General features: G+C 34.3%; 2 protein-coding genes across 2 annotated transcripts; one reads left to right on the top strand and one right to left on the bottom strand.

The window, feature by feature from the left end:
• The first annotated feature begins 10,050 nt into the window (after positions 1 to 10,050).
• Positions 10,051 to 14,379, top strand: LOC145585360 (mitochondrial import inner membrane translocase subunit Tim9-like). The gene is made up of 2 exons (XM_081642072.1): positions 10,051 to 10,263; positions 13,915 to 14,379. Exons 1-2 carry the CDS (start codon positions 10,169 to 10,171, stop codon positions 14,099 to 14,101), a joined length of 282 nt encoding a protein of 93 aa, XP_081498198.1. The 5' UTR covers positions 10,051 to 10,168; the 3' UTR covers positions 14,102 to 14,379.
• A 5,576-nt stretch (positions 14,380 to 19,955) lies between these two features.
• LOC145585352 (expansin-A4-like) lies at positions 19,956 to 24,305 on the bottom strand. Its single transcript, XM_081642063.1, has 3 exons — positions 24,032 to 24,305; positions 22,763 to 23,081; positions 19,956 to 20,658 (listed from the first exon to the last, which is right to left on the bottom strand). The coding sequence occupies exons 1-3, from the start codon at positions 24,192 to 24,194 to the stop codon at positions 20,346 to 20,348; spliced, it is 795 nt and encodes a 264-aa protein (XP_081498189.1). The 5' UTR covers positions 24,195 to 24,305; the 3' UTR covers positions 19,956 to 20,345.
• Between the last annotated feature and the right edge of the window lie 884 nt (positions 24,306 to 25,189).

Below are 25,189 nucleotides of genomic sequence, written 5' to 3'. Positions count from 1 at the left end.
GGTCCAATAGTAGTGTAGTTGGATGGGGCTTGCAAAGACCTTTCCAACGATATATTATAAGCCCAATTCCGATGAGTATTGAGGAAGTTATGGCCAATTTACTAAACTAGGCCCGGTTTGAGCTTTATGTACGGCCCAATGATCTAGGGGAGGACCTAATATGATTTATCATTCCTAATGCAATTAGGAATGGTTTTAGTCTTCTAGATTCTTCTAGAAGGTTCTTTTCATTCCTAATTCAATTAGCATTGATAAATTGACTTTTGTTGACTTTTCAGAGTTTTAATCAAAATCAAATAGCATTTTCGAGGAAATTATATTATTTTATCCTCCAGTACGGTAAACTTATCGGATTTTCAAAAACACGTTGGAATCAGGCTTGGCGCCTAACCCCAGGCCTTGGCGCCTGGAACCAGGCCTGGCGCTAGTGTTGGTGTCAGGCGCCAGCTAGCCAGGGTTGGCGCCAGCCCTGTTTTCTGAGCGTCAGACTCTGTTTTGTCTAATTTATCTTTTTGGCTGATTTTCTCTATAAATATCGTAATAAAAACTCCGTTTTCATTCACCAATTCTCATCAATTATCATCATCTACATTCATTCATCATCTACATCCATCATTCATCTCTCTTCAACATTCAATTCTTTCTAACTTTGCTTTTTCATACAAAATTCCGCATTCACAAGATCTAGAAACACCTAGCCATATTCGAAGTTGCCTTCGCCCTAGACGTGAAAGGTATAATTTCTGAGGGTTTGGTCCCAAATCTCTCTTTCAATTATTTAATTTAATTGTTTGATTTATTATTTTCCTTGAAGTTACTAACGTGTGTATTTTGTTATTAGAAAGAGGTACGAGGCATCAAAGTAAGTACTTTAATTGATTTATTAATGTTATGATGTAGACATCATGTTTAATTGTTATTATGATATTCCTAGTATCATGTCTAAGGTAATTTTAATATTAAATATGATTGTTGTGATGCTTCCTATTTTCTTCCTAATATTTATTCATGTTAGTATCATGTTAGGGTTAAAGATTTAATTTTTATTGCTTAGTGACATGCTAGGGTTTGTTATTAATCTTGTTAGTATCATGCCTAGGATCTTGCTATTTTTATTATGCTTTAACATGACTATTGTTATAATTGTTTTGATTATGATTATAATATTATAATTATTATTATTATGATTAACATGATTATTATTATGGTTAATATGATTGTTATTATAATGATTATTTGTTGATTATTATTATGTTGCTTGATATATTATTGTTATTGTTTGATCATGCCTTTTTATGCATGTTTAAAGGGGATTTGGTACTTGTAATCACGCTTAATAAGATAATTAATAATCTTGTTAGGGTTAATATCATTATAATTCAAGTGATCGCCAATAATAGATTTATTTGTGCATTATATTCAACCAACATAGATAAACAGGTTTAGGGTTAATCCTATTGATTGCATGCTAGTCAGAAAGCGCACATGAATACGATCAGAATAAAGTAGAGGCCTATTATTAGGGCAGGTTCAATCTCTTTTAGGTTGGATTTGTACCTTCAACCCCGAACCCTTATTTGGTTCATGACCTTATGGAGTTGATGATCTCTTGGATCGTTAAGGGGTGTAACCTTCACCTCGTGAATGGTTTACAAGTTCCTTAAAAATTTGTTGGCGACTCTTTTGCTCTATCTTCTTCCCTTTTGGACGCCACCGTACTTTAGTGTATGATCACAGTGGGGTTCAAGCTAGTGGGATTAAAGCTTGAAATTATTCCCTACAGTTTTTGGCGACTCCACTGGGGAGGATTTCTATTTTAATTCCTGAATTTGTTTCGGCAATGATTTAGAATGAGTGGATGAGACTCGAAAAGTTCTAAGTATTTCATGTGCGTAATTTTGATTAACATTATTGTCATATGCATAAAAAAGATCTCATTGGAAAGACCATCCGTAATGAGTTAAAAACATAGGATTTTACACGTAGGAAATTTGAGAAATGTCTTTCACAACTAGGACTGAAATAACACCGCGCGAAACTGGAAAATTTTATCGAGCACAGAAAGCTGCTGAGGCATGTGGGAAGTAGCGTCAGGGGCCAGAGCTTGGCGCCACACTTTTAGCCGTAGCGCAAGACGCCAGTATTGGCGCCAGGCGCTACAGTTAAAAGTTGGCGCCAGTCTCTGTTTGCTGGCGCCAATTTCCCCCAATACCGAGCCAGAAATATGCGTTCTAATTTCGACCGGTTTTTCGTATTGTTTGCTCGATCCTACTTCCTGATTGAATTTTTTCTCACTTTTCTGAAACCCATATGTGTTCTACATATGGACATAACCCTCTGGGAATTCATGCTCCATCTACCTGATTGAACGCTCCGTGCAACAAAGGGTACATCCGAGATGTTGAATTCACCAAACCATGGAAGCGAGTTTTTTATCTTAAACTCGCGGTGTCCCATCCACTCGCGCCAACCCTTCACGGTTAGGCTTCCGCGCGGTGCATCCGGACAATTAACCATGGACCCTCTTTTTTACTAAACCATATCCCGAACTTTAGAGAACTAGAGCCATGGTTAGGTTGCGAACGCATTGCATCATGTTGGGCCTACTTGACTAATTGTGCATTATTTGTTGTGCATGTAGCATTCATCAGTGGTATGACCGTTTCCTCGATGGTACTTGCAATAGGAATTTGGATTCCATCTCGAAGATCAATTTTCTGGTGTTGGATCCTCGGTAGGGCCAATAGGTTTGATTAATCCTCGATCATAGAGACGATCGAAAGCAGCATCGTAAGTCATTCCAATGGGTGTAAACTCTCGCCTGGGTTTCCTTTTAGATCCTTGATTATCTATGGCTAAGACACCATTATGGTCAAAGGTACTAACATTATTACTAGAGTGGGCGTTTTCGGAAGAAGAAGGATTGTCGCTCTTCTTTCCTTTCCAGCCACCGTGGTTGCTATTGTTAGTAGCTTTTTGCTTTGCGAGGTCATCTTCGATCTCGATACCTATGTCATAGACGGCCTTGAAAGTATTCAAGTTGTGTTGATATTTTAAGTGCTTTGAATACTTTTCTTGGAGATTCTTGATAAACATCCTCACGGATTCTTTTTCAGTGGGGACCTCAATCATCTTGGCGGAAGTTTCCCTCCATTTATTAAAGAAAGAAGTAAAGCCTTCATTCTCTTTTTGTCTTAGCATCTCAAGTTGTCTATGGTCAGTTTCAACTTGAATATTGCACTTGTACCTATCAACGAAAGCGTTTACTATCGATTCCCAGGTAGAGGTTTTCTCCTTGTCAAGGGAGAAGAACCATTGTTGGCAAACAGTTTCAAGAGATAGTGGGAACAGAGAGGGGAAAACCTTCTTATCGATACCCTTAATACTCATTATGGTTTCAAAAGCTCTTAGATGAAAGTAAGGGTTATCTGTTGCCTTGAATTTAGGGATGTCAGCGGTGTTGAACTTATGCGGAAGAAGTTCCTTGTCCAGCGAGACCCCTTGTGAACTCATGCCCTGAAATTTGTAGTCACTAGATAGCTTGCTCAAGCTTTCTTGCATGAGGTTCATTTGTTGTTGCTTCACGGGATCATCAACCTAAAGGGTGAGTAGCTTCAGTGTTTCAGTCATGGTAACCAATTGGTTCCTAAGCTCATTGACTTCTTCTTGAGTTGCCATTATCTTCTTAGCCTTCCTCTTTTGACGAATCGGTTTATCAAAAAGCGAGACTTGAATAAAGAGGTTGTCCTTGATTAATCGCCCTTCTCTCCTCGACCAAGTACTGTGGAAAAGGAATTTGGGGGTACTGATTGTTAATTATTTGACTCAAACTCTATTCGACATGCAATGGAAAGAGGAAGTGAAGAAAGATGGAATAGAATGTGAAGAAGAATGATGGAGGGATATGAAGAATTAGGAATAGAATGTACCCTCAACTCAAATGACGGAAAGACCGACTCATGCATGAACCTAAGACATGGTCATGGTGATGTGTACTCAAAGTGTGTGCTAAGACTAGTGAGTGTAGGTGACATGTTAAGACTCGTGTCATGACCATGTGGCTAGACTATGTGACCAAGACTCGATTAATGACTCAACAAGGTGTCATTGACAACGGGAATTAACCGAATTAAACAAAAAACTGATTAATTAGACATTAGGTGATGACTCGACAAATAATCCGAACTGTCGGCCAAGCGACAGGACTCGCGTCACATTATGGTGATTGGCGCCAAACAATTTAGTTAATGTCTGGCGCTACACACTATACAGTGGCGCTACAGCTCAGACTTTGGCGCCAATATTGGAGCTTCGGTTCGGGACTGTTTTCGGTATTATTAGTCAACTGGGGTATGCCTAAAGTCGTACTAGGTCAATTTCGATTAAAAAAAGACTTTATTGACTCAAATTAATTAATTAATTAATTAATTAGGAAAAGTTCTTTAAGTTATTAATTTTAGTCTTAACACAAATCAACCAACGGTTAAGAGAAACATAGAATATATATGCACAACAAATAATGCACAATTAGTCAAGTAGGCACAATATGATGCAATGAGTTCGCAACCTAACCATGGCTCTAGTTCTCTAAAGTTCGGGATATGGTTTAGTCAATAGAGGGTCCATGGTTAATTGTCCGGATGCACCGCGTAGAAGCCTAACCGTGAAGGGTTAACGCGTGTGGATGGGACACCGCGAGTTTTTAGAAAAAACTCACTTCCATGGTTTGGTGAATTCAACATCTCATATGTACCCTTTGTTGCCAGGAGCGTTCAATCGGGTAGATAGAGCATGAATTCCCATAGGGTTATGTCCATATGTAGAACACATATGGGTTTCAGAAAAGTGAGAAAAAATTCAATCAGGAAGCAGGATCGAGCAAACAATGCGAAAAACCGGTCGAAATTAGAACGCATATTTCTGGCTCGGTATTGGGGGAAATTGGCGCCAGCAAACAGAGACTGGCGCCAACTTTTAACTGTAGCGCCTGGCGCCAATACTGGCGTCTGACGCTACGGCTAAAAGTATGGCGCCAAGCTCTGGCCCCTGACGCTACTTCCCACATGCCTCAGCAGCTTTCTGTGCTCAATAAAATCATCCAGTTTCGCGTGGTGTTATTTCAGTCCTAGTTGTGAAAGACATTTCTCAAATTTCCTACGTGTAAAATCCTATGTTTTTGACTCATTACGGATGGTCTTTCCAATGAGAACCTTTTTTTTATGCATATGGCAATAATGTTAATCAAAATTACGCACATGAAATACTTAGAACTTTTCGAGTCTCATCCACTCATTCTAAATCATTGCCGAAACAAATTCAGGAATTAAAATAGAAATCCTCCCCAGCGGAGTCGCCAAAAACTGTAGGGAATAGTTTCAAGCCTTAAAATCCCACTAGCTTGAACCCCACTGTGATCATACACTAAAGTACGGTGGCGTCCAAAAGGGAAGAAGATAGAGCAAAAGAGTCGCCAACAAGTTTTTTTAAGGAACTTGTAAACCATTCACGAGGTGAAGGTTACACCCCTTAACGATCCAAGAGATCGTCAACTCCATAAGGTCATGAACCAAATAAGGGTTCGGGGATGATGGTACAAATCCAACCTAAAAGAGATTGAACCTGCCCTAATAATAGGCCTCTACTTTATTCTGATCGTATTCATGTGCGCTTTCTGATTAACATGCAATCAATAGGATTAACCCTAAACCTGTTTAATCTATGTTAGTTGAATATAAATGCACAAATAAACTATTATTGGCGATCACTTGAAATATAATCACAATTAACCCTAACAAGATTATTAATTATCTTATTAAGCGTGGTTGCAAATACCAATTCCCTTTAAACATGCAATAAAAGGTGGGATCAAGCAATAACAATATAAAATATAATGCAACATAATAAATAACAATCAATATCATGAATAATAATTATAAATAAAATAATCATCATCAAAATAATAATAACGATAATATTCACAATCATCATAAATTATAACAATTATAATCATAATCATGTTCATGTTAATATTAAAGCATAATAAAAATAGCAAGATCCTAGGCATGATACTAACAAGATTAATAACAAACCCTAGCATGTCACTAAGCGATAAAAATCAAATCTTTAACCCTAACATGATACTAACATGAATAAATATTAGGAAGAGAATAAAAGGCATCATAGCAATCATATTTAATATTAAAATTACCCTAGACATGATGCTAGGAATATCATAACAACAATATAAACATGATATCTACATCATAATATCAATAAATCAATTAAAGTACTTACTTGGATGCCTCGTACCTCTTTCTAATAACAAAATACACGCGTTAGTAACTTCAAGGAAAATAATAATCAAAGCAATTAAATTAAATAATTGAAAAAGAGATTTGGGACCAAACCCTCAGAAATTAAAACTTTTCACGTCTAGGGCGAAGGCAACTTCGAATATGGCTAGGTGTTTCTAGATCTTGCGAATGCGGAATTTTGTATTAAAAAGCAAAGTTTAGAAAAGAATACTAAAGAATTAATATTATTGAGAATTGATGAAAGAAAGATGATGAATGAATGAATTGCGAAGAATTAGATGAATGGTAATTGGTGAATGATTTGTAAAAATAAAGAGAATTGATGAATGAATTGTAGATTAAAATTGGAGAATAAAGAGATTTGATGATCGAAAACGGAGTTTTTGATACGATATTTATAGAGAAAATCAGCCAAAAAAGATAATTTAACAAACCAGAGTCTGAAGATCACAAAACAGCATTGGCGCCAGCCCTGGCTAGTTGGCACCAGCACCAGTGGCTAGCGCCAGGCGCCAAGCCTGGTTCCAGGCGCCAAGGCCTGGGGTTGGACGCCAAACTGATTTTCAACGCGTTTTCGAAAATCTGATAAATTTACCGTACTGGAAGATAAAATAATATAATTCCTTCGAAAATGCTATTTGATCTTGATTAAAATTCTGAAGAGTCCTAATTGAATTAGAAATGATGAGAACCTTCTAGAATGTTCTAGAAGACTAAAACCATTCATAATTGCATTAGGAATGATAAATCATATTAGGCCCTCCCCTAGATCATTGGGCCGTATATAAAGCTCAAACCGGGCCCAATTTAGTAAATTGGCCATAACTTCCTCAATATTCATCGGAATTGGGCTTATAATATATCGTTGGAAAGATATTTGCAAGCCCCATCCAACTACACCACTATTGGACCCATATCATGGACCAACCAAACTGGATTGGTTGTTTTCTTAAAATAAAGTTTTCAAAATCAGGGAGAAAGAGAAAAGAAATAAAACTTTCCGCAACACTAAACCTTTCCACACTTTCGTTTCATTCGATTATGATTCGACGTGAAAGGTACTCATCACAGGGTTTGGTTTTGGGGAGACACAAATGGGTGTCTACAAAAAGGAACTACAACACGGTCAACAATCAATAAAACCAAACAAAAATAACACAACAAAAATCTAGCATTTAGGGTACAAACTAAATTCACAGATAATCAACATCAATTTTGGCAAAATAAAAAAACAACCTACAATTCAAACTCAACAGTAAGATACAAATTCAAATCCAGCACGCAAAAACAACATTTTCGAGTTTAATTGTTTAGGGTTCGACATTACCCAGCAAAATTCGCAAAATTTTAGACGAAATTTAGGGGTTCGAAAACTTACCTAAAATGGAGTTTCTACGCAGTCTAAATTTAGCCCAAAAATGGAAGCTTTAGCCTTCACTGCACCGTAAGCAAGTGGTTGAAGTCAATTATGGCTGACGAAAGAGCTCTGTTGAAGTGAGTAATGAAGGATCAGTTCTTTCACTTTAAAACATTAAAGAGGGTAGTTGGGAGGGAAAGAGAGATGACCTGTCATCTTTGATGAGGGAAATTAGAGGCATGTCATCTTTGATGAGGGAAATTAGAGGGAATTAGAGTACCCAAGTCCACGTAAGCATAGTTTACCTTGTTAGCCGGTTTCAAGTAAAATGGGAGTGTTAAAAAAGATCGGGGGGTAAAGGTGGGATTATTGAAAAAAAAACCCAAAGGTGGGATTATTAAAATTCAAAGCACTAAAGGTGAGATTATTCCCATCAATTTTTCCATTAATTAATCATATCATGACATGTGTCATGATTTAATCCTAATGACTAACGGAGTTGATGGCCGTTAGTCGTTAATGGCACTCGGTGAATCGGTGACACTTGGTGAATTTTGAAAACCTTGATGACATTTGTTGAATAATTAAAGCGATCAGTGACATTTGGTGAAATAGTCATTTAAAAAATGCACTTTTAAATGCACCGTGTACCTTTGAGGTTTTAAAAAATGCAGTGTACCCTTGAGATTTGTAAGAAAATGAACCAGATACCCCTAGACTCGTAACAAATGGTAATTTTGTTAGGTTAACCCTAAGCATCAAATTCATTTTAATTATTATAGTGTAATGCTAATGTAATGTATGTTAAACCATTTAATAATCAAGTACATTTAAGGAACTGTTCTAATTAACTGAACTGAGCTAAACTGAAATTATTGGAGCTGAATTAAACTAAACTGAATTGAAATAAATGTTTTATGAGAGAAGGAAATTAAGAACTAAAATGAACTGAAATGAAGTTGAATGAACTGAAAATAATCTAAATAGAACACCCTTAGTTAATAAATCAAATTCTAACACCCAAAAGTTTAGGATTTAGAATAATAGATGGTGTTCAAATTTTAATGTAAATTTTCCTTTTAGGCGGTTTTCATGCATATATATAAAGTATTATAAAGGAATTAATATGTGGCATGGTTTTTGTTTGATAAGTCAATGATTGGGGTATACATTTTTTTTTCTTTTTTTTTTGAAGGGGAATACACGGTACATTTGTAATCCGTGGTTTATACACACGGGTGTACAGTGCTCATCATACACCCGGATAAATAAAAAAAGGCGGAAAGAACATCCTGTGTTTCATAAAGAACATACATGTATTTGATAAAGAACATGTTTGTATTTGACAAAAACATGCATTACCAAAGAACATAAAGATATAATAAAAAGAACTAGATAAAAACTTAATTAAATTTTCTGAAAAATTACACATTATTAACGGAAAAAATTTAGAGGTGATAAAAAATCTAGTAGGGCCGGGCCATATCATAATTTATCGTGCCCAAACCCGTAGAAAAGTAGCGGATTTTCGGGCTTTTTTCTAACCCGGTTTGAGTTTTAACTAAAAATGCATTTTTAGGTTTGCCCAAACCCACCCTATTTCGGGCCGGATCGGGTCGGGATGCGAGTCATGCCAATGTTGATCACCTCTTAAAAAATCCTTACCAAAGATATCATTTGCCCAAAAAATAGTTTTCTATCTCTCCAAAAAAAATTCAACTTCCCATAATAATTTAGTTTTTTTTACTCTAATATTATTTTCAATTAAAAATAATTTAAGATTTCAATATCAAATTTCAAAATACCATATGTTAAAAGAACATAATTTATATTGTAAAGTACATATAGTTAATACCTAAATAACACACTAATCAAACTCAAAGAATATACGATAATAATAGTAATTTAAATATGACATATGATAATAAAAATAGAATTTGGGCGTCACTACGACCTTAAAGAACATACACGCCAAATTCAAAGAACATACTTTGAATTATTAAACCCCAAAAAACATATATGTTTATCAACATATGTTAAATAACATAAGTTATAATGTAAAGAACATATAATTTTACTCAAAGAACACACTGATCACACTCAAAGAACATATTAAAGATATGTTCTTTGTCAAACATTGGTATGTTCTTTATCAAACACTATATGTTCTTTCCGCCTTTTTTTATTTACCCGGGTGCACTATGAGCATGGTGCACCCGGGTGTATTATCTAATTTTCATACATTTGAAAGTTACACATTCCCTAAAACAAAAAACGATCCGTAACAAATTTTATTTTTATTTTTATTTTTAAAGAGAGAGGGTGTTATCGTCAAATGCAACCGCATAAAATTTCGTGAAGAAGAATCAAAGGGTCTAATACTCATTTACTCATTGCATTTTAGGGTTTAAGCTGTGGTGATAGAAACACGAATAAGAGAGGCACAACATTCAGCAAAGGTTTTAGATAGAGAATTGTAGCCGGCAACTCTGCAAAAATGGACAAGAACATGCTCGGAGACCTCGACAATCTTCCTGAAGAAGATAAGATGAAAATGGCCGCCATGATCGACCAGCTCCAAATTCGCGACAGGTCCTCTCTCACTCATGTTTCAGAAAAATCGATTTGATTTTGCCTTTTAATTGAATTTATTCATAGTACAAGTTTAAGGTTTTTGATTGCTTCTAATTTGTGAAGATTTTGGGGATTTGAATAGTTGTAGATCCTTTTTAATCTAATGTATTTGACTTTTTTCGGCTTTGTGATGCTGAATTAGCCATCTGTGATTTTCTGAGTTCTTAATTGGGACTTTGAAATGGTAAATTTGGTATCGAATTGATAGTGATTTTGTCGAGGAATCTGATGATTCGATTGTTTAGTTGTGCAACTAGAATAGGAAGTATTAGAGGATTCTAATGCTTTGGGGTTGTCTTGCTTTGAAAGCGTACTTGTGTTTGAAAGTATTTGAGCTTTAAAGTTGGTTGTTAGATCAGTGGTTGTTGTAGTGAGCCTTGAATATACGACTGCATTCTGCTCACGCCACTTCGAGCTGCTCTTTCCCTTAGGATTCTAATGCGATAATGCTCAATTTTTAACAGATCAATTAAGAGGGTGAGGAAGAGGAAAGGAATGATCTGCTTATATTGTGCGTAGTAGAAATAATAAAAATTCTTTGCACAAATATCAATTTGCTGGAAATAATTGGGATTAAGTGATAAGGGTTTATTTTCAGAATGGTAATTTAGTACTTCTTCCGTTTCTATTTAGTTGACGCGTTTGATTTAGGCACACATATTAAGGAGAGAAGAGAGAGTGAGAGAGAATGAAAAAACAATTGGGGTAGCTTGTAAATGCAAGATAAAAAATTTACCCCAAATGGAAACGTGTTAACTAAAAGAAACTTCCTAAAAAGGAATACGTGTCAACTAAAAAGAAATGGAGGTAGTATATTACAAGTTGGAAGATTTTTGGTTGTGGGTTGGTAAGTGTTGTATATGACATAAAAGATGTTGGTGTAGCATTGTATTTTGGTTTACTACATTTTGGATTTAAGGAATGGAATGGAATGAAAAATTTATGCAATTGTTCTATTTGAGATTATTTTTGTATGAAATCCCTTCTTACCAACCTCTTGTACCTTGTATCCAGCTCTTGGAATTACTCCCTGCTCAAAGTATTGTTATCTCATGCCTCCCTCCTCCCTCCCAGTATGAGAAATAATTGCGCAAAATTTTAAAGGAAGAATAAGGTGGAAATTTGCATTAAAAGCTGGAATACGATACAAGCTTTCGAGATTTGTTCTCACTCAAAGTGTAAACTAAAACTCAAGAAATCTCTCAAAATTATTTTCTGTGAGTTCTTTATCACTGATATTCAGCATTTTTCATTATACAACACTTCTTAGTCTAATTAAATGTCTGGCCTCTTCTCTAAGCTGATTCTAACAACTAATTATGCACTGCCTACACTACCCCTCCAGCCCTCCCCCTTAGGCTAATTCATTAAATTACCAGCTGCCTTAACTTCCACCTTTTCAAGATGGATGGTAATTGGTGCTAAAAATCCCTGGCCTCGACAACAATGGTCATTTTCATTCTGAAAATTGATGCCAGGTTCCCACTGGCACTTAGTGATGAGTCTATGTACGTCCACTGGTGGCGCAACTATGGTGAAATAATCTTGGAGGTTTTTGTGGGATGATGAGATGATGTGGGGGTTTGTTTTGGTGTTGGGGCCTTTTGAATTAGAAAAGCTGGTAGAATTTGATTCTGAGTGGGCTGAAAAGATTTTGAGAGATGGCAACTAAGGACCTAGGATTAGAAATTTTGGGTTTCTAAAAAATGGGTTGGGAAAAGTGGTCTTAGTGAGTGAATTCAGACATGGCTTTTGTCTCATTAAAATGTGGAGTGGATAAGTTTGGAGAGTGTCTCCATGTCGTTGTTAAAAGAATTGGATATTGTTGATAGGTGGAGTTATGAGATGGGGTTTAACACTTTTACCAGTTGAGAAATGAGGGTTGATTAATTTGGTGAGGGCCGAGGGCCGATGGCTTAGAAATAGGATAGTTAGATTAGGCCCAAACTCATTAATAATTGGGCTGTTGGTTACTGAGATGGAGTGACAAAGTGGGGTTGTGTTGTAACACATTGGTGCATTAATTTGAACATGGGCTGGGTAGATATGAGTTGAGTGTCAGCATTGGTTGGCTTAAAAGGACTTTTGACTTCAGAATAGTCAACCCAATTATTTACCTTACCTGACTATACATAAATGAGCTGGCCTTTATTTAGCTTCTCTTGTAAATTTGAATCCCTTATTTCTCTTTGATGAAAGAATCTTTACCTTCATTTTCTAGAACTGGCTTTTTCTTCATGACTAAATTCAGCGCAGTTGGGTCTATCCCCCATCAATCCTTGATACTTCTGTGCACCACTTTCCTGTACTATTTAAACCCACCACTCTTCGTTAAGATTTTCCTGCCCAATTCGTAAATATCTGTGTGCGTCAACAACTCTACTGCCACATCTTGGGATCCTCGTTTCCTCCAGATATCTTCATCCTCTCATTTGCTTAAAAATTTGGTGTCCAATTGAATTTCTCATCTTATGTTTCTTTTCTTTTCTTTTTTTTTTTAAATTAAAAAAAAAAAAAATGGAATCACAGCATAAGAAGGCATACATTAAAATACAAGGCAACCAAAAACATGGAATTAAATAATTAGTTCTGAATTCATTTGTTTTAGTGATAAGATTCGTAATCTAACAAGTATATAATTAGGTGGAATTCCAATCCATACTCCAGGTTTCTGATTTTAATACCATTTCCATCCCATGTATGCTTTCAATTAATTTAAATCTTTGCTACTGCAAGGTTAATATGAAAGTAGATACAAGTTAATATGAAAGTAGATACAAAGTCTTACTGCGTCTAAGATTGTTTACGCAATAATGCCTTAAAACCAAATTGATCACAAGTTAAACAACTAGTACATACATATATACTTTTAGTCAGGCAGGAACTTTTTGATAGTAAAATGCTCCTATCCTATAATGTTTATTTTATTGCAGATGTCAAGAGTGCCCTTTAACTTAAGTATCCGACTTTCCCCTAGATAATCTAAGTTGTTCAGTTCTGTAGGTGTTTGGTTGATCAATCTGGTCAAGTTATGAAATGTTTGCATATGGTAATTGCAAAAATCTATGAACTGTATTATGAGTGATATAATTCATTTTTGTGTGTCCTAGAAATGCATTGGAGGATTCATTTTTAATGCAATGTTTCATTAACATTGTAAATCTATTAAGGCATCAATAATGGTAACCGTAGTCCCTTTATCCAGCGATTATTATCTTTTTTCAGCATCTCACGACACTTTTGGGCCTTGTCTATATTTTAAAAATTTTTTTTTGGTAAAGAGGAGTATATTTTTTTAATTGCACACAGTAAAATCCAAGTCTTCTCCAAGCCATGCAAGTATGCAACAATGGTATTTTACAAGGTGTTATTATCAAAATGACATCTTTGTAAAGTGTTTCTCTACTGATTTATTTATTTATTTAATAGATTTTTAAACATTAATTGTTATTATATCTTGTGTGACTTAAACTTTTGAATTGGTTTACAATAGTCGAATTTAATCCTTGACCTTTTATGTTTTCCCCAAAATTTGCTCTCAGAGAACTTCACTGTATTTCTCTTTGGATGGATTACTGATAAATTTAAAAATTATTGAAATTGATTCAGTCTAAGGATGTACAATTCTCTGGTGGAGAGATGCTTCACTGACTGCGTTGACTCCTTCCGACGTAAAACTCTTGACAAGCATGAGGAGACATGTGTCCGGAGGTGTGCTGAGAAATTCCTGAAGCACTCTATGCGTGTGGGTCTGAGATTTGCAGAGCTTAACCAGGGCGCTCCTACCCAAGATTAAGCATATGCCCTTGTGCATAACTAATGCCAAGTCCATAGCATTGATTGTTTTTAGTATCTTCCAGTATTAGTGGGGAATTTTGCCTTTGTTGGACCTCTGATAAAGTGATAAGCTGGATTGTTCCTCATTTATCGAGGATGATGATGCATTTGTGTTTGCAGGTCCAATGCAATTTTGGGGTATTTTCATAATGACAATAGGATGACTTGATTCAGAAACTGTGATTACAGCTGAAATTTTAGCCTTGGCTTAAAAATCTCTGCTTTAATTTCTAGACATCTTTCTCCTAAAACCTCTGTGGGTCTCTGGGCATTGATTGCATTGTGATGGTTATTGATCTATATGAGCCCCTACGACCATGTGTTCTTATTCTGTTTGACCTGGCTGCCGGTCATATTTAGTTGCTTTAACTTAATTAAATGTCATCAATAGTGAAAACAAACAGAAATTGCTTTTGAAATGAAGCTAAAGAAGCCATTAGCAAAATTATGCGCATAATTCCTAATTTCTTTGTTGTGCTCTATTCCTAAAAAAAATACACCTATTATTCTTCAGTGTTAATCTTAATTGTAATCTGGGTCGTAGTCCATATGAACACTAAAATTTGAAAATAGTTTGTCCCACTGGTATCATCATTTTGAGAAGAGAACGACTTTTTTTTTTGGATAGAGAAGAGAACGACTTTAACTATGAGTAATACGAAGTATAAACAAATTTTGTATTAATGTATTAATCTAAGATTATAGATGGATTTTACTTTATAAAAATAAATATGAAAGAAACTTTTGGAATAGTATTGATTGGTTCCAGTTCTGGTTTCAATTTTTGGGAATTAGTCCTAACCGATTGTGAGTCTAGTTCCTAAAATTTTTACCAAGTGCGAGGTTTGCTTATCCCTAATTGGAAGATTTGCCATCAAGGAAAAAGGGGCTTAGGAACAACCGAACAAGTGTGTGTATAGGTTAAAGGACTTTATCAGACCAACACAATTGCTCGAATGTCAATAGTTCGTAGCTTCTTGTTTGTTGCAGATAAGAAGTATGTTAAATAGATGTGCAACCTATCGAGGATAAAATGCAGATTATTCTATGAAGGCGGGATTTAAAAGCGGTAAGAGTTTAATAAAGTCCGCCATTATTGTAGAAAGAAGAGGGAAATTTAGCGCTCAAATGCAGTGAAAATTTTTAGCGCTGAAATTTCATAAAAAATTAATCTCAACATCCCAATTTAGTTTGTTAAATGCTGAGCAACCATTAATGGCTAATGAAGTTGAAGGTATTCTCGAAATTGTTAGAATAGGAGCCAAACAACATTCATCTTCTTGTTGCCATGGGTAATCTAAATTTGAGTTAATTTAAAAATAAAATACAAATTATCAACTTGAATTACTAATTGAACCATAACTTTCATTATTTAGATGGTTGTAAGTTATTAATAGAATTTGATACAGTTGAAGAAATAGGCTTTGCAATGAATTTTTATTGATTTTACTTAAAGTTTGATGGTGATTATTGTAAATTAGTGATTAAATACACCGTATTTGAAGATAAGGACTATTAGAATGTTGATTTATAATGGTTATTGGTTAGATATATTTTAGCTTAGCAAATTGTGAATTTATAAAACATGTTGTAATTATGTTAGTGTCACATGAATTTTTTTAGTATCAGTTTGATTAATGTTGGTATAATTGTATGAAATTTGGTATCATTATTAAGAAATATAATTATATGAGCAGCATAAGCTATATATCAAGTATTTTGTGATAATTGTAGAGAATCTGTATCTTAAGGCAAATTTGTATTGAAAAGGACCGTGTGTTATTATTATGATGATCTTAATGAAGTTTTCTAATGGAGAGTGGGGAGGAAGAGCAAGATCTTCAAATAGCTCACGCCCCACAAGTTGTAATGGAGTGTGAAGAGGAGAGGAGGGGGGTCAGCCGGTGGTGGAGATGGGTCGCTAGGGGTGGGGGGGGGGGGGTTGATTGGCGACTCATCAGGTGGGGGAGAACGGATACTGACAGGGTGAGGATGACTGGGTAGTGGAGGTGATGGTAAGTTTTTTTTATAAGTAATTTAATTGTTAAATAATTAATTAAGTTAAAGGTAATTAGAAAAAATGGGGGGAATTAGAGGGTAATTAAATGAATTAGAGGTTCTTGGTTGTCTTTAACAAAAAAAAAAAAAAAAAAACAATTACGTTTTAACTTGCCAAATATATTTTAAAAGTTTTTCTGACAAGAATGTTGCTATAAAAGCTTTTTTAACAAATTTTTCTAATAAAAAAAAAACAATGGTGTAATTATAAAATAAACTACTAATGACATAAATAACGTATTTATATAATCATATTAGACTTGAATAAAACTTTTTAGACACGACTGAAACTTTAATGGAACTTTATTAATCCTTATCTGACTCAACTAAAATGTACTAAAAGTTATTAAGCACATTAAATCTGATAAAATCCTATCGAAATTTATTTGAACCGACCTAAACTTATTTAGTGAACATAACATACCATTAATAGGTAAATTACTTTAATAACTCATAGTTGTCCAATGAATTTTACTTTACATTGTAATTACTGCCTCATTCCTTGTGCTTGAAATCTTCTCTATTTGCATGCAAAATTTTCTTGGATTCATAACACAATGCTTCATATGTGGCTGATCACACCGTGTAGCCGGAGTTACTTGGTTGGGTCTTACTAGTCGATTAGTCATGGTCTGGGTTATTTGGTAAGTCGGGGGTCACTTATTCATGGTTTGCTCAATGGTCGATGTTTTGGTAGGTGTCATCCAACCACACTAAAAACTCGTCGTTTTCTATGTGTAATTGTAAAATATTAAATTGATTTTGGGAGGAAAAGATATCTTTACATTAATATTATTTTTTAAACATAATATATATTAAATATTTGGAATGATATATAATTTAAATGATTGTTAAACTGGTTCACAATAATATTCTTAAAACTTATTTTAATAATATTATTGTGGACAAAAGTCCACCTAACATATTGTTGAACATGTTGACCCTAATTTTAACATAGTAAACTTTATTTAAACTTATGTGACCTTTAATAGTATTGTTATGTCACTACTAGAAATCAGGCAAATGACGACGGGAATTTTCCGTCGGAAACATCCCGTTTTCCGTCGGAAAACCCGTTTCCGACGGAAATTCTGTCGGAACTGGTTGTCGGAAAACCTTTTGTCGGAAAAAGGCCCTTTTCCGACGGAATTTCCGCCGAAACCACTATTCCAACGGAATTCAGTCCGCTGGAAGTTATTTTAAGGCCTGAAATAGTCCGTCGGAAATGTACGACAGACTGTATTCCGCTGGAAAGTCCGTCATACATTTCCGACGGAAATTCCGTCGGAAAATGCTTTTAAATAAAAAAATACCTACCCCCACCAGCAGCCACCACCCCACGGCACTAGCCACCACCCTAGCCCACCTAACCCGTATCTTCACCCACTACCCAACTGTAGGGAATATTTCAAGCATTACCCCTAACTTGAACCCCAGTGTGATCATACACTTAAGCATGGTGGCGTTCAAAGGGAAGGAAGCTAGAGCAAAAGAGTTGCCAACAAGTTTTAGGAACTTGTAAACCGTTCACAGGGTGAAGGTTACACCCCTTAACGATCCAGGAGATCCTTAACTCCAATAGGTCTGGAACCATGACTGGAAGTTCGGGGATGAAGGTACAAATCCAACCTAAAAGAGATTGAACCTGCCCTAATAATAGGCCTCTACTTTATTCTTCTCTTAATCATGTGCGCTTTCGATAGGTTAACCCTAAACCCGTTTAGTCCATGTTGGTATTTTCACCAACATCTTGATTGAGCAATATTATCGACACACATTTTCAAAAATTAATCATGGTATTTTCTTGTTTTATTTTTGCAAATGTTTAACTTAGATTCTCTATTAAAATTCAAGCAACTCCCAAAAAAGTTAACTAATTAATAATTTTCCCTAATAGATATTAGAGTTACAAAAGAAAATTTGAGATATTTTATAATGTGCAAGTGCAATCTTCTTAATAGTTAAATTTAGAAATATTTTCAACAATAAGCTAATTTTTGTGCGGCTAGCTCCAAATAATTAAATCTTTTGACCTTTAAGGATACTTCTCTTTAAATAAATCAGATGGCTTACAACACAATTATACTTAATGTATTTACTAAATACTATAATAAGCTTAAAATAACCGCCCACCCCAAGTCTTCCACTACATGTATGGAAGCCCTTACTCCATCCCCCACCGACCACCAAACGGACCACCCCTCTCACCCTTGACCCTTTTATATTCCCCCTTGCTAGCGACTGACCATCTTTTTGGCCACCTAGGCCAACCCCTTTTATCAACCCCTCTGTAAACGCCACCCGTGACCCACTTAAACTCACCTCAACAACCCACCTCAAAATCCAATCCCCTAACGACTTAACTCACCTTAGCCACTTACTTCAAAACCTAGAACCTTAAACTCACCTTCATAACCATCCTCGAGACTCACCTGAACCACCGACCTCCAAAAATTACAAACTTGAACAACCGACTTGAAACCCCATACATCCGACCACAGAATTGAAAAACCATTCCTAAGCGCCACCAGCCTTTTCAATTTTATTTATTTTTACCGAAAATAATACTAATTTGTTTATTTTCTTAAGAAGGTGATGTCCATATACCACACCTAATAATTTGATACTAATTTTATTATTGAAACATTTACAAATTCATTTTTGATACCAAAATAATAAAAATGAAGAATTACTAAAAAAATCTACTCCATTTTTCGTATTAGAACAATACATTGAATAATTAACTAAGGTTTCTTCTGCTAAAATGATCGTTTGACCCACCACTACATTCAACCACTGCACCAGAACTTCGTCGTCTCTTCCGCTCAACCTCGCCATAGTTTGGCTTTGAAAACCGCCCACCGTCTTCGTTGTTGTTTATCGTCTTTGAACCGCCTCACTTTCTTAATTTTGTCCTCCGTCATTGCTTACCTTTCTTGGATCACCTTCCTCTTCTTAAATTACTCCTTACTCTTTCTCATTACCCGCCATATATACATTGATTTTCAATTTCCAAATTTGAAATTTAAATATTCAATTCAGAAATATTTGAAAGTGAAATTTTCAGAATTTTGGGATGGGTCAAGGTGGGGCTAAAATTCAACCAATAGAAATTCACCATAGTGAATGTCTATGTGGGGTATACATAGACTATGTCTATGTGTACCCTTTCCGAACCATAAACAATCCCTTATAGAAGAAATACTAGATGTCGCGTCGTAGAGGGTAGAGTTGTTTGATATACTATCTCAGTTTCATATTATATAATGATTAAATATTTTCTACTCACACTTTATATTAAATTGTTGCAATATGAAACGAAGGTAGTATTGTGCATTTGATTGGATCTAATCGAGCTTAAACGTGACTCGTGTAATATCTTAGTCAATTTAACTGCTGAGAGAATTAGGATGGATCATTTTTACGTGTAGTATGTTATACTACCTCTGTTTCTTTATAGTTGACACGTATTCATTTTTAGGATGTTTTTTTTAGTTGACACATTTTCTTTTGAGGTAACTTTTTTACCTTGCATTTACAAGCTACCCTATTTGGTTTTTCATTATCACATTCTCTCTCCTCTCCTTAATATAAATGGCCTAAATCAAATGCATTAATTAAATGGAAACGGAGGAAGTATGAAACATAATATAGAAAAAAAGACTTGGTAAACCGTTCATTTTAAAAGGAAGTAACAATGAACAATAACTTTATTTATTTGATACACTAGCAAGAATCACTAGTAAACATTGAAATACAATGCAACACACTTATACGTTTTATATATGGAGTATAAAATAATAATACTCCGTAATAAAAAGAGTAAACTGCGGGTTACGTTTTGATTTTGTCATTTGCAACCGCTTCAGCCACTATAAAACAAGCATATTTAGTTACTATTTTGACAGACAATAGTAACTAATTAACCCTCACTCAAGATAAGTGATTGAATATATAATATGCTACTATAAATGACCTATATATCTCCACCACTCTATTTTTCTCATGAAAATAAAAGAGAATACAATTAGAGATGGTGAGAAATAAACTAAAAATTGCATGCATATGGAATAATAATTATAATATAATTAAGCTGAGAGAGATGTAATTAATTAATTAATCCATGAGATTATTAATTATATTAACTAGCGTACTTTGAAATTCTTGCCAACGTATGTTTGACCAAATTGCCAGTTAGCCGGTGCCAAGTTCAATGTAGTAGAGGTACGATGGTCACCAGTAGTGACTCGGAAGGAGAGGGCTTGACCAACCAAAACGACGTTTGATTGCCAATTTTGACCCCAATTACGACTCATACTTAACCAATCTGTTTTTGTACCCTTCACTCTTACACGTATGGCATCTCCTGCTCCAGCAACATTTGTGACCAATACCAAATTAAAGTATTGTGAACCGTTCATTGTGAATCTTATTCCTCCCGACTTCCTGCATGGAACCCTATTCACACAAATATAAACATAAATTAGACGAGACATTATATTATAAACTGACTCAATACTCTGACTAAATTCAATGACTTTAAAAAAAAAAAAAAAAAAAAAAAACTTAAAAGAGATAATGACTTGGCTTGTGTGACTCAAAGCTAAATACAACCTCCGTTTATGTACAACGATTTGACATAAAGCAGAGAGAGAAAATGTCTAATCGTTGCACATAACTTGTAACGGAGGTAGTATATTAATTCATCAACTTCATAAGTTTATTATGTGTTATTCCGTAGTTATTAGTTCGGGTTATTTTTTACAGAAAGCAATAGTAAATTGGTCTCAAAAAGAATGTTAGAAATAATAAAAAGCTGTGTTTCCTTTCTTTTCATATATAATTTTTAATTTTGTCACCATATATGATATGTATTATTTATGTTAAATATTTATGTTGTAGTCAATGTGTGACAATTTATGATGCAGTCGGTTTGGGAGTTTATATGTAAATCACTAATCACACTTTTAATATGCATGTATAATCGTGAAATAATAAATCTACAAAATTAAGGAGCATGTTATCTAATTATCTTCCATTATTATTTGTTTTAAAACATCTCATTAATTGAAAAAATGAATAATAATTGAGGTGGGAACATGATATGACATTATGACCCATTCCCATGAACGAAGACAGATCCGTCACTGCATTATCTGCATGTGCCTCATTCGGATTCTTCGCTCAGTCCTGTACTATATTTTCATGCTCTCATATTGCGTCCTCTGGTGCGTCATCCGCCTTTCACGCACATATACGTAGTATATAATTTTTTTCTTATTAGTGGAAATTGTTATATGCGATATTTCCTATTGTGATTTATGTCTGTTTTTCTCATGATTTTTTAAAATTATAAGAAGTATTATTTTGAGACCTGTATATAATATAACTTAATTTTTTTTTGTGATTTTGATGTTCATTTCTTTACAATACTATAAAATAGATTCGTGCCTTTGCAAATGCAAATATGATGGAGAATTATTGACGTTCCAAACTAATTATTTAACTTAAGTTAATATACTATGGACTTTTTATATTAGTATTAACATAAGAAACCACCTTCCAACTTTCTTTTATTAATTTAATGTACATATACACTTTCTAAAACGATGTTTTTATGTTTTTATATGGAGGACTACTCAAGAAGAGTTCTTGTCTTTTAATGACCTTGTTAGATTAGTGATTGAAAACTTTGGATCTTTTCTTGAAGAGGCAATATGTAAGCTATATATCCACCGAAAACTTTCTAATGGATTTACCTTATTTGAGTAAAAGACAAGAGAATTGGTCAGTTTCTTTGTGATTTACATGGGGCTTGGACCATTTACCAATGCAATCAAATATGAATATATGATCAACTTTGTTATTATCAAGTTAATTTTATATTCTATTTAAGAAGGTCATAATTTAAGAAAGGAAAGATCCATACATCTATATAGGCCCATTCTCACTTCTCTCAAAAAATCATAATTAAAAACTCTTATGTCCAATGAAATGGTGTTAATTAGTGATTAATGATTAGTTTTGTTTGTAATTTACTTAAAGACGGTTTCTTAAATTTTGGAAACACAATTACGAATTAAGATATATATATATATATATATATATATATATATATATATATACTCGTATATATTTTTCCATTTAATATCTTATTCAATATGGTCGAGGTTAGTGTTGGAATTTCATTGAATTGAGCATAATTTTGAAAATAGAGTTTTTATATTAACGTAGATATTAGAATGAGATCTTTATTACAAATATAATTATAAAACTATCTGATTATTATTACGTTCATTGATTACAAATATTGAAAGTTTATGAACCCATGAAAAATTTTATGCTTATCATTTGAGACATTGTTTGTAACCAAAGTGGTGTTTTTATGGTGTAAAGGGAAGCTGCAATAGCAATGTTTAAGCTAAGACTTTAACCAATGTAACTAATTATTTTGTTAGCATAAACCTAGTTTATTCAGAGTTAATTATTATTTATAACTTGCAAAAAACATGTAAAATTCGTAAAATTAACTTTCCGGGTTAGAGAAAGAAAAAAAACTCACCGGCGGTAATTCACAGGGATGATTCCGGCTTTGAATTTGGCAAGCTTGCTGAAAATAGGCATGGCGAGGTCAAAATGCTCGCGAGGAGGGTTGCACCAGCCACCATCATCGCTCGATTGAGCATAGTTAGGAGGGCAAAAATTGGTGGCAGTAATGGTGATAGAAGGGTTGCCAGGATTACACCATTGTGGATCATCAACACACTTGAGCTCAAAGCATGCACCACATGTTAAACCTTTGTTGAACAATGCTGTGCTTAGTGCTGCAGTACTTGTTCCGTATCCTGCGCTGTATAAGTTTCCATACCCACATGCTCCTCCTGCATTTTATTTTGGGAAACATATGTATCATTTATCATAATCAACAATTCTTACAATTTTCTATTGAATATGTTATCTTTGTTCTCAGATATACATTTTTTTTGGTGTTTAAAGACAAGTGAGAGAATTAATCTTGGGATCACATGAACTAAATGAGAAGCTTTAACCACTAGAGACACTCTCTACTATGAGATGATATCACTAAGCTCATCAATAATAAAAAATGTAGTGTTAAATTAATAACATACGTATTCCCACCAAGAATTTAGACAGGTAATGCCTTCATATATTACTCACATGAATCAGTATTACTTATCAATAGTTCTAAGTATGAGTAGAATAATTATTTGAGATAATTTTACATGTATCCTTAAGTCAGAATGACACTTACGCGGCCCTATTCATTTCAGTTGAATTGGGTTGAATTAGAATTAACTACTAAAGAACAAGATTTTAGTATACGTATAATATAGAATTTTGTATAGATCAAGCATAATGTAATGTGAAAATGATGTAGATTCTTTTTCAAAGAAAATACGTTGACTTCACTCTAAAAAATACTTATCTACAAACTTTATACATTCGTTTTATTTATCACCTAAACGATGTCTTATGTAAAATTCCATAAAAACAAACACATATAATAAGTAAGCAAAAAGAGGATTCTTAATTTACCATAATAGTACTAATAGAAGTCAAACTATTGGACTTTTTCAAAATGGGGCCTTGTACTAAGAAAGTAACGTCTTACAAACTCAAACAAAACTAGCTAAACGATACTCCCGGTCCCCTTTAGTTTATATTATGGGCCCATTTTATGTGAGAGCTTTTTGGATCAAATGGTGCAAATAATAAAGGACAGATAAAGTACGTTGATTCAGCAACTTAAATATAACTAACAAAAAAGGGATTAAACAGAAAGTATTGATGCATATATATAGTAACATACCCATAGTTCCAGAAGCATCATCGCCGCCATAGAAGGTAGCATGAGCAGGTGTCCACGGGCCACCTTGGTAAACACCTGGAACTCTGCCATTCACGGACGAAAAAATTGAAAGCAAGGCTATTACGCCGAAACAAATCACATTAAACACCCTCATGTTGCTCATTTATTGGCCTATACGCGGGTGGGTGTGTGTAAGAAAAAGGTCGACAGAGAAAAAAAAGAGAGGGAATCAAACAGGAAAGAATGGGGTGAAGAGTAGTGAAATTGGGAATAAGGAAGTGGTTAAGATGTGGGTATTTATGGAGTGTAATGTGAGCCTGTGAGGAATGGTCACAACTCATAGGAACTTACGTACCTGAAAACTAATAATAATAATCACTTAATTATTGCTTCTACTTCTTTCTTTTTTATATCTATTTTTTGGGAGAGAATCAAGGAGAGGAGTTGCTGTTGGATTGGCAAATGGGTTACTGTATTTTTTTAATAAGATAGATGGGTTCAATAGCTTTAATCACAAGTATCGCACAATTGGAATGTACTTATTTCTTGTAGTTTATAATATCCATAGCTTATGCATCATACAACCAGTTGTATCTTGTTAGAAACTGCCGCTTACAAAATTTGCTAATTTACTGAGTAATTTAAATAGTTAACAAAATTAGAAGATTACTTTGTCTATTTACGCAGAGTTACTGACGTAATAACATATCTTCACTGACATAAAACATATTTTGAGTTAAATTTTAGAATTGTTATTGGGGTAAATTAGAAGATTACTTTGTCTATTTGTTCGTAATTGGATATAAAGTAAACAAGAATTAGAGAAGGGTTTGGACCATGTATGTTATACTAATAAAATGAGCAAAGAAAAAATAAATAAATGTGCTCATCTTTAACAATTAGCAAAAACTTCAACAATTAAAAAAACTTAGGGAAATCCTCAATGGTAACGCTAATCTTTCTAATTTCTCAATGATGAACACTAAAAATTTTAATTATCCTTGGTAAACCTCAATTTGTTATTACATTAAGTTAATTGTAACATTAATGATGTTATTAGGTTAAAGCCTAACCATGGTTAACAATTTTTAAAAAATATGTTAGTTTCCTAAAAGAGAAGGTATTCCGTGCGTATTGACGTACGAATAGTTTGTTGCG

The sequence above is a fragment of the Chenopodium album genome, chromosome 2 (assembly GCF_948465745.1).
Source record: "Chenopodium album chromosome 2, dcCheAlbu1.1, whole genome shotgun sequence".
NCBI lineage: Eukaryota > Viridiplantae > Streptophyta > Magnoliopsida > Caryophyllales > Amaranthaceae > Chenopodium > Chenopodium album.
Note: the sequence above shows the minus strand (reverse complement) of the source record. Positions and strands in the feature narration are given on the sequence as shown.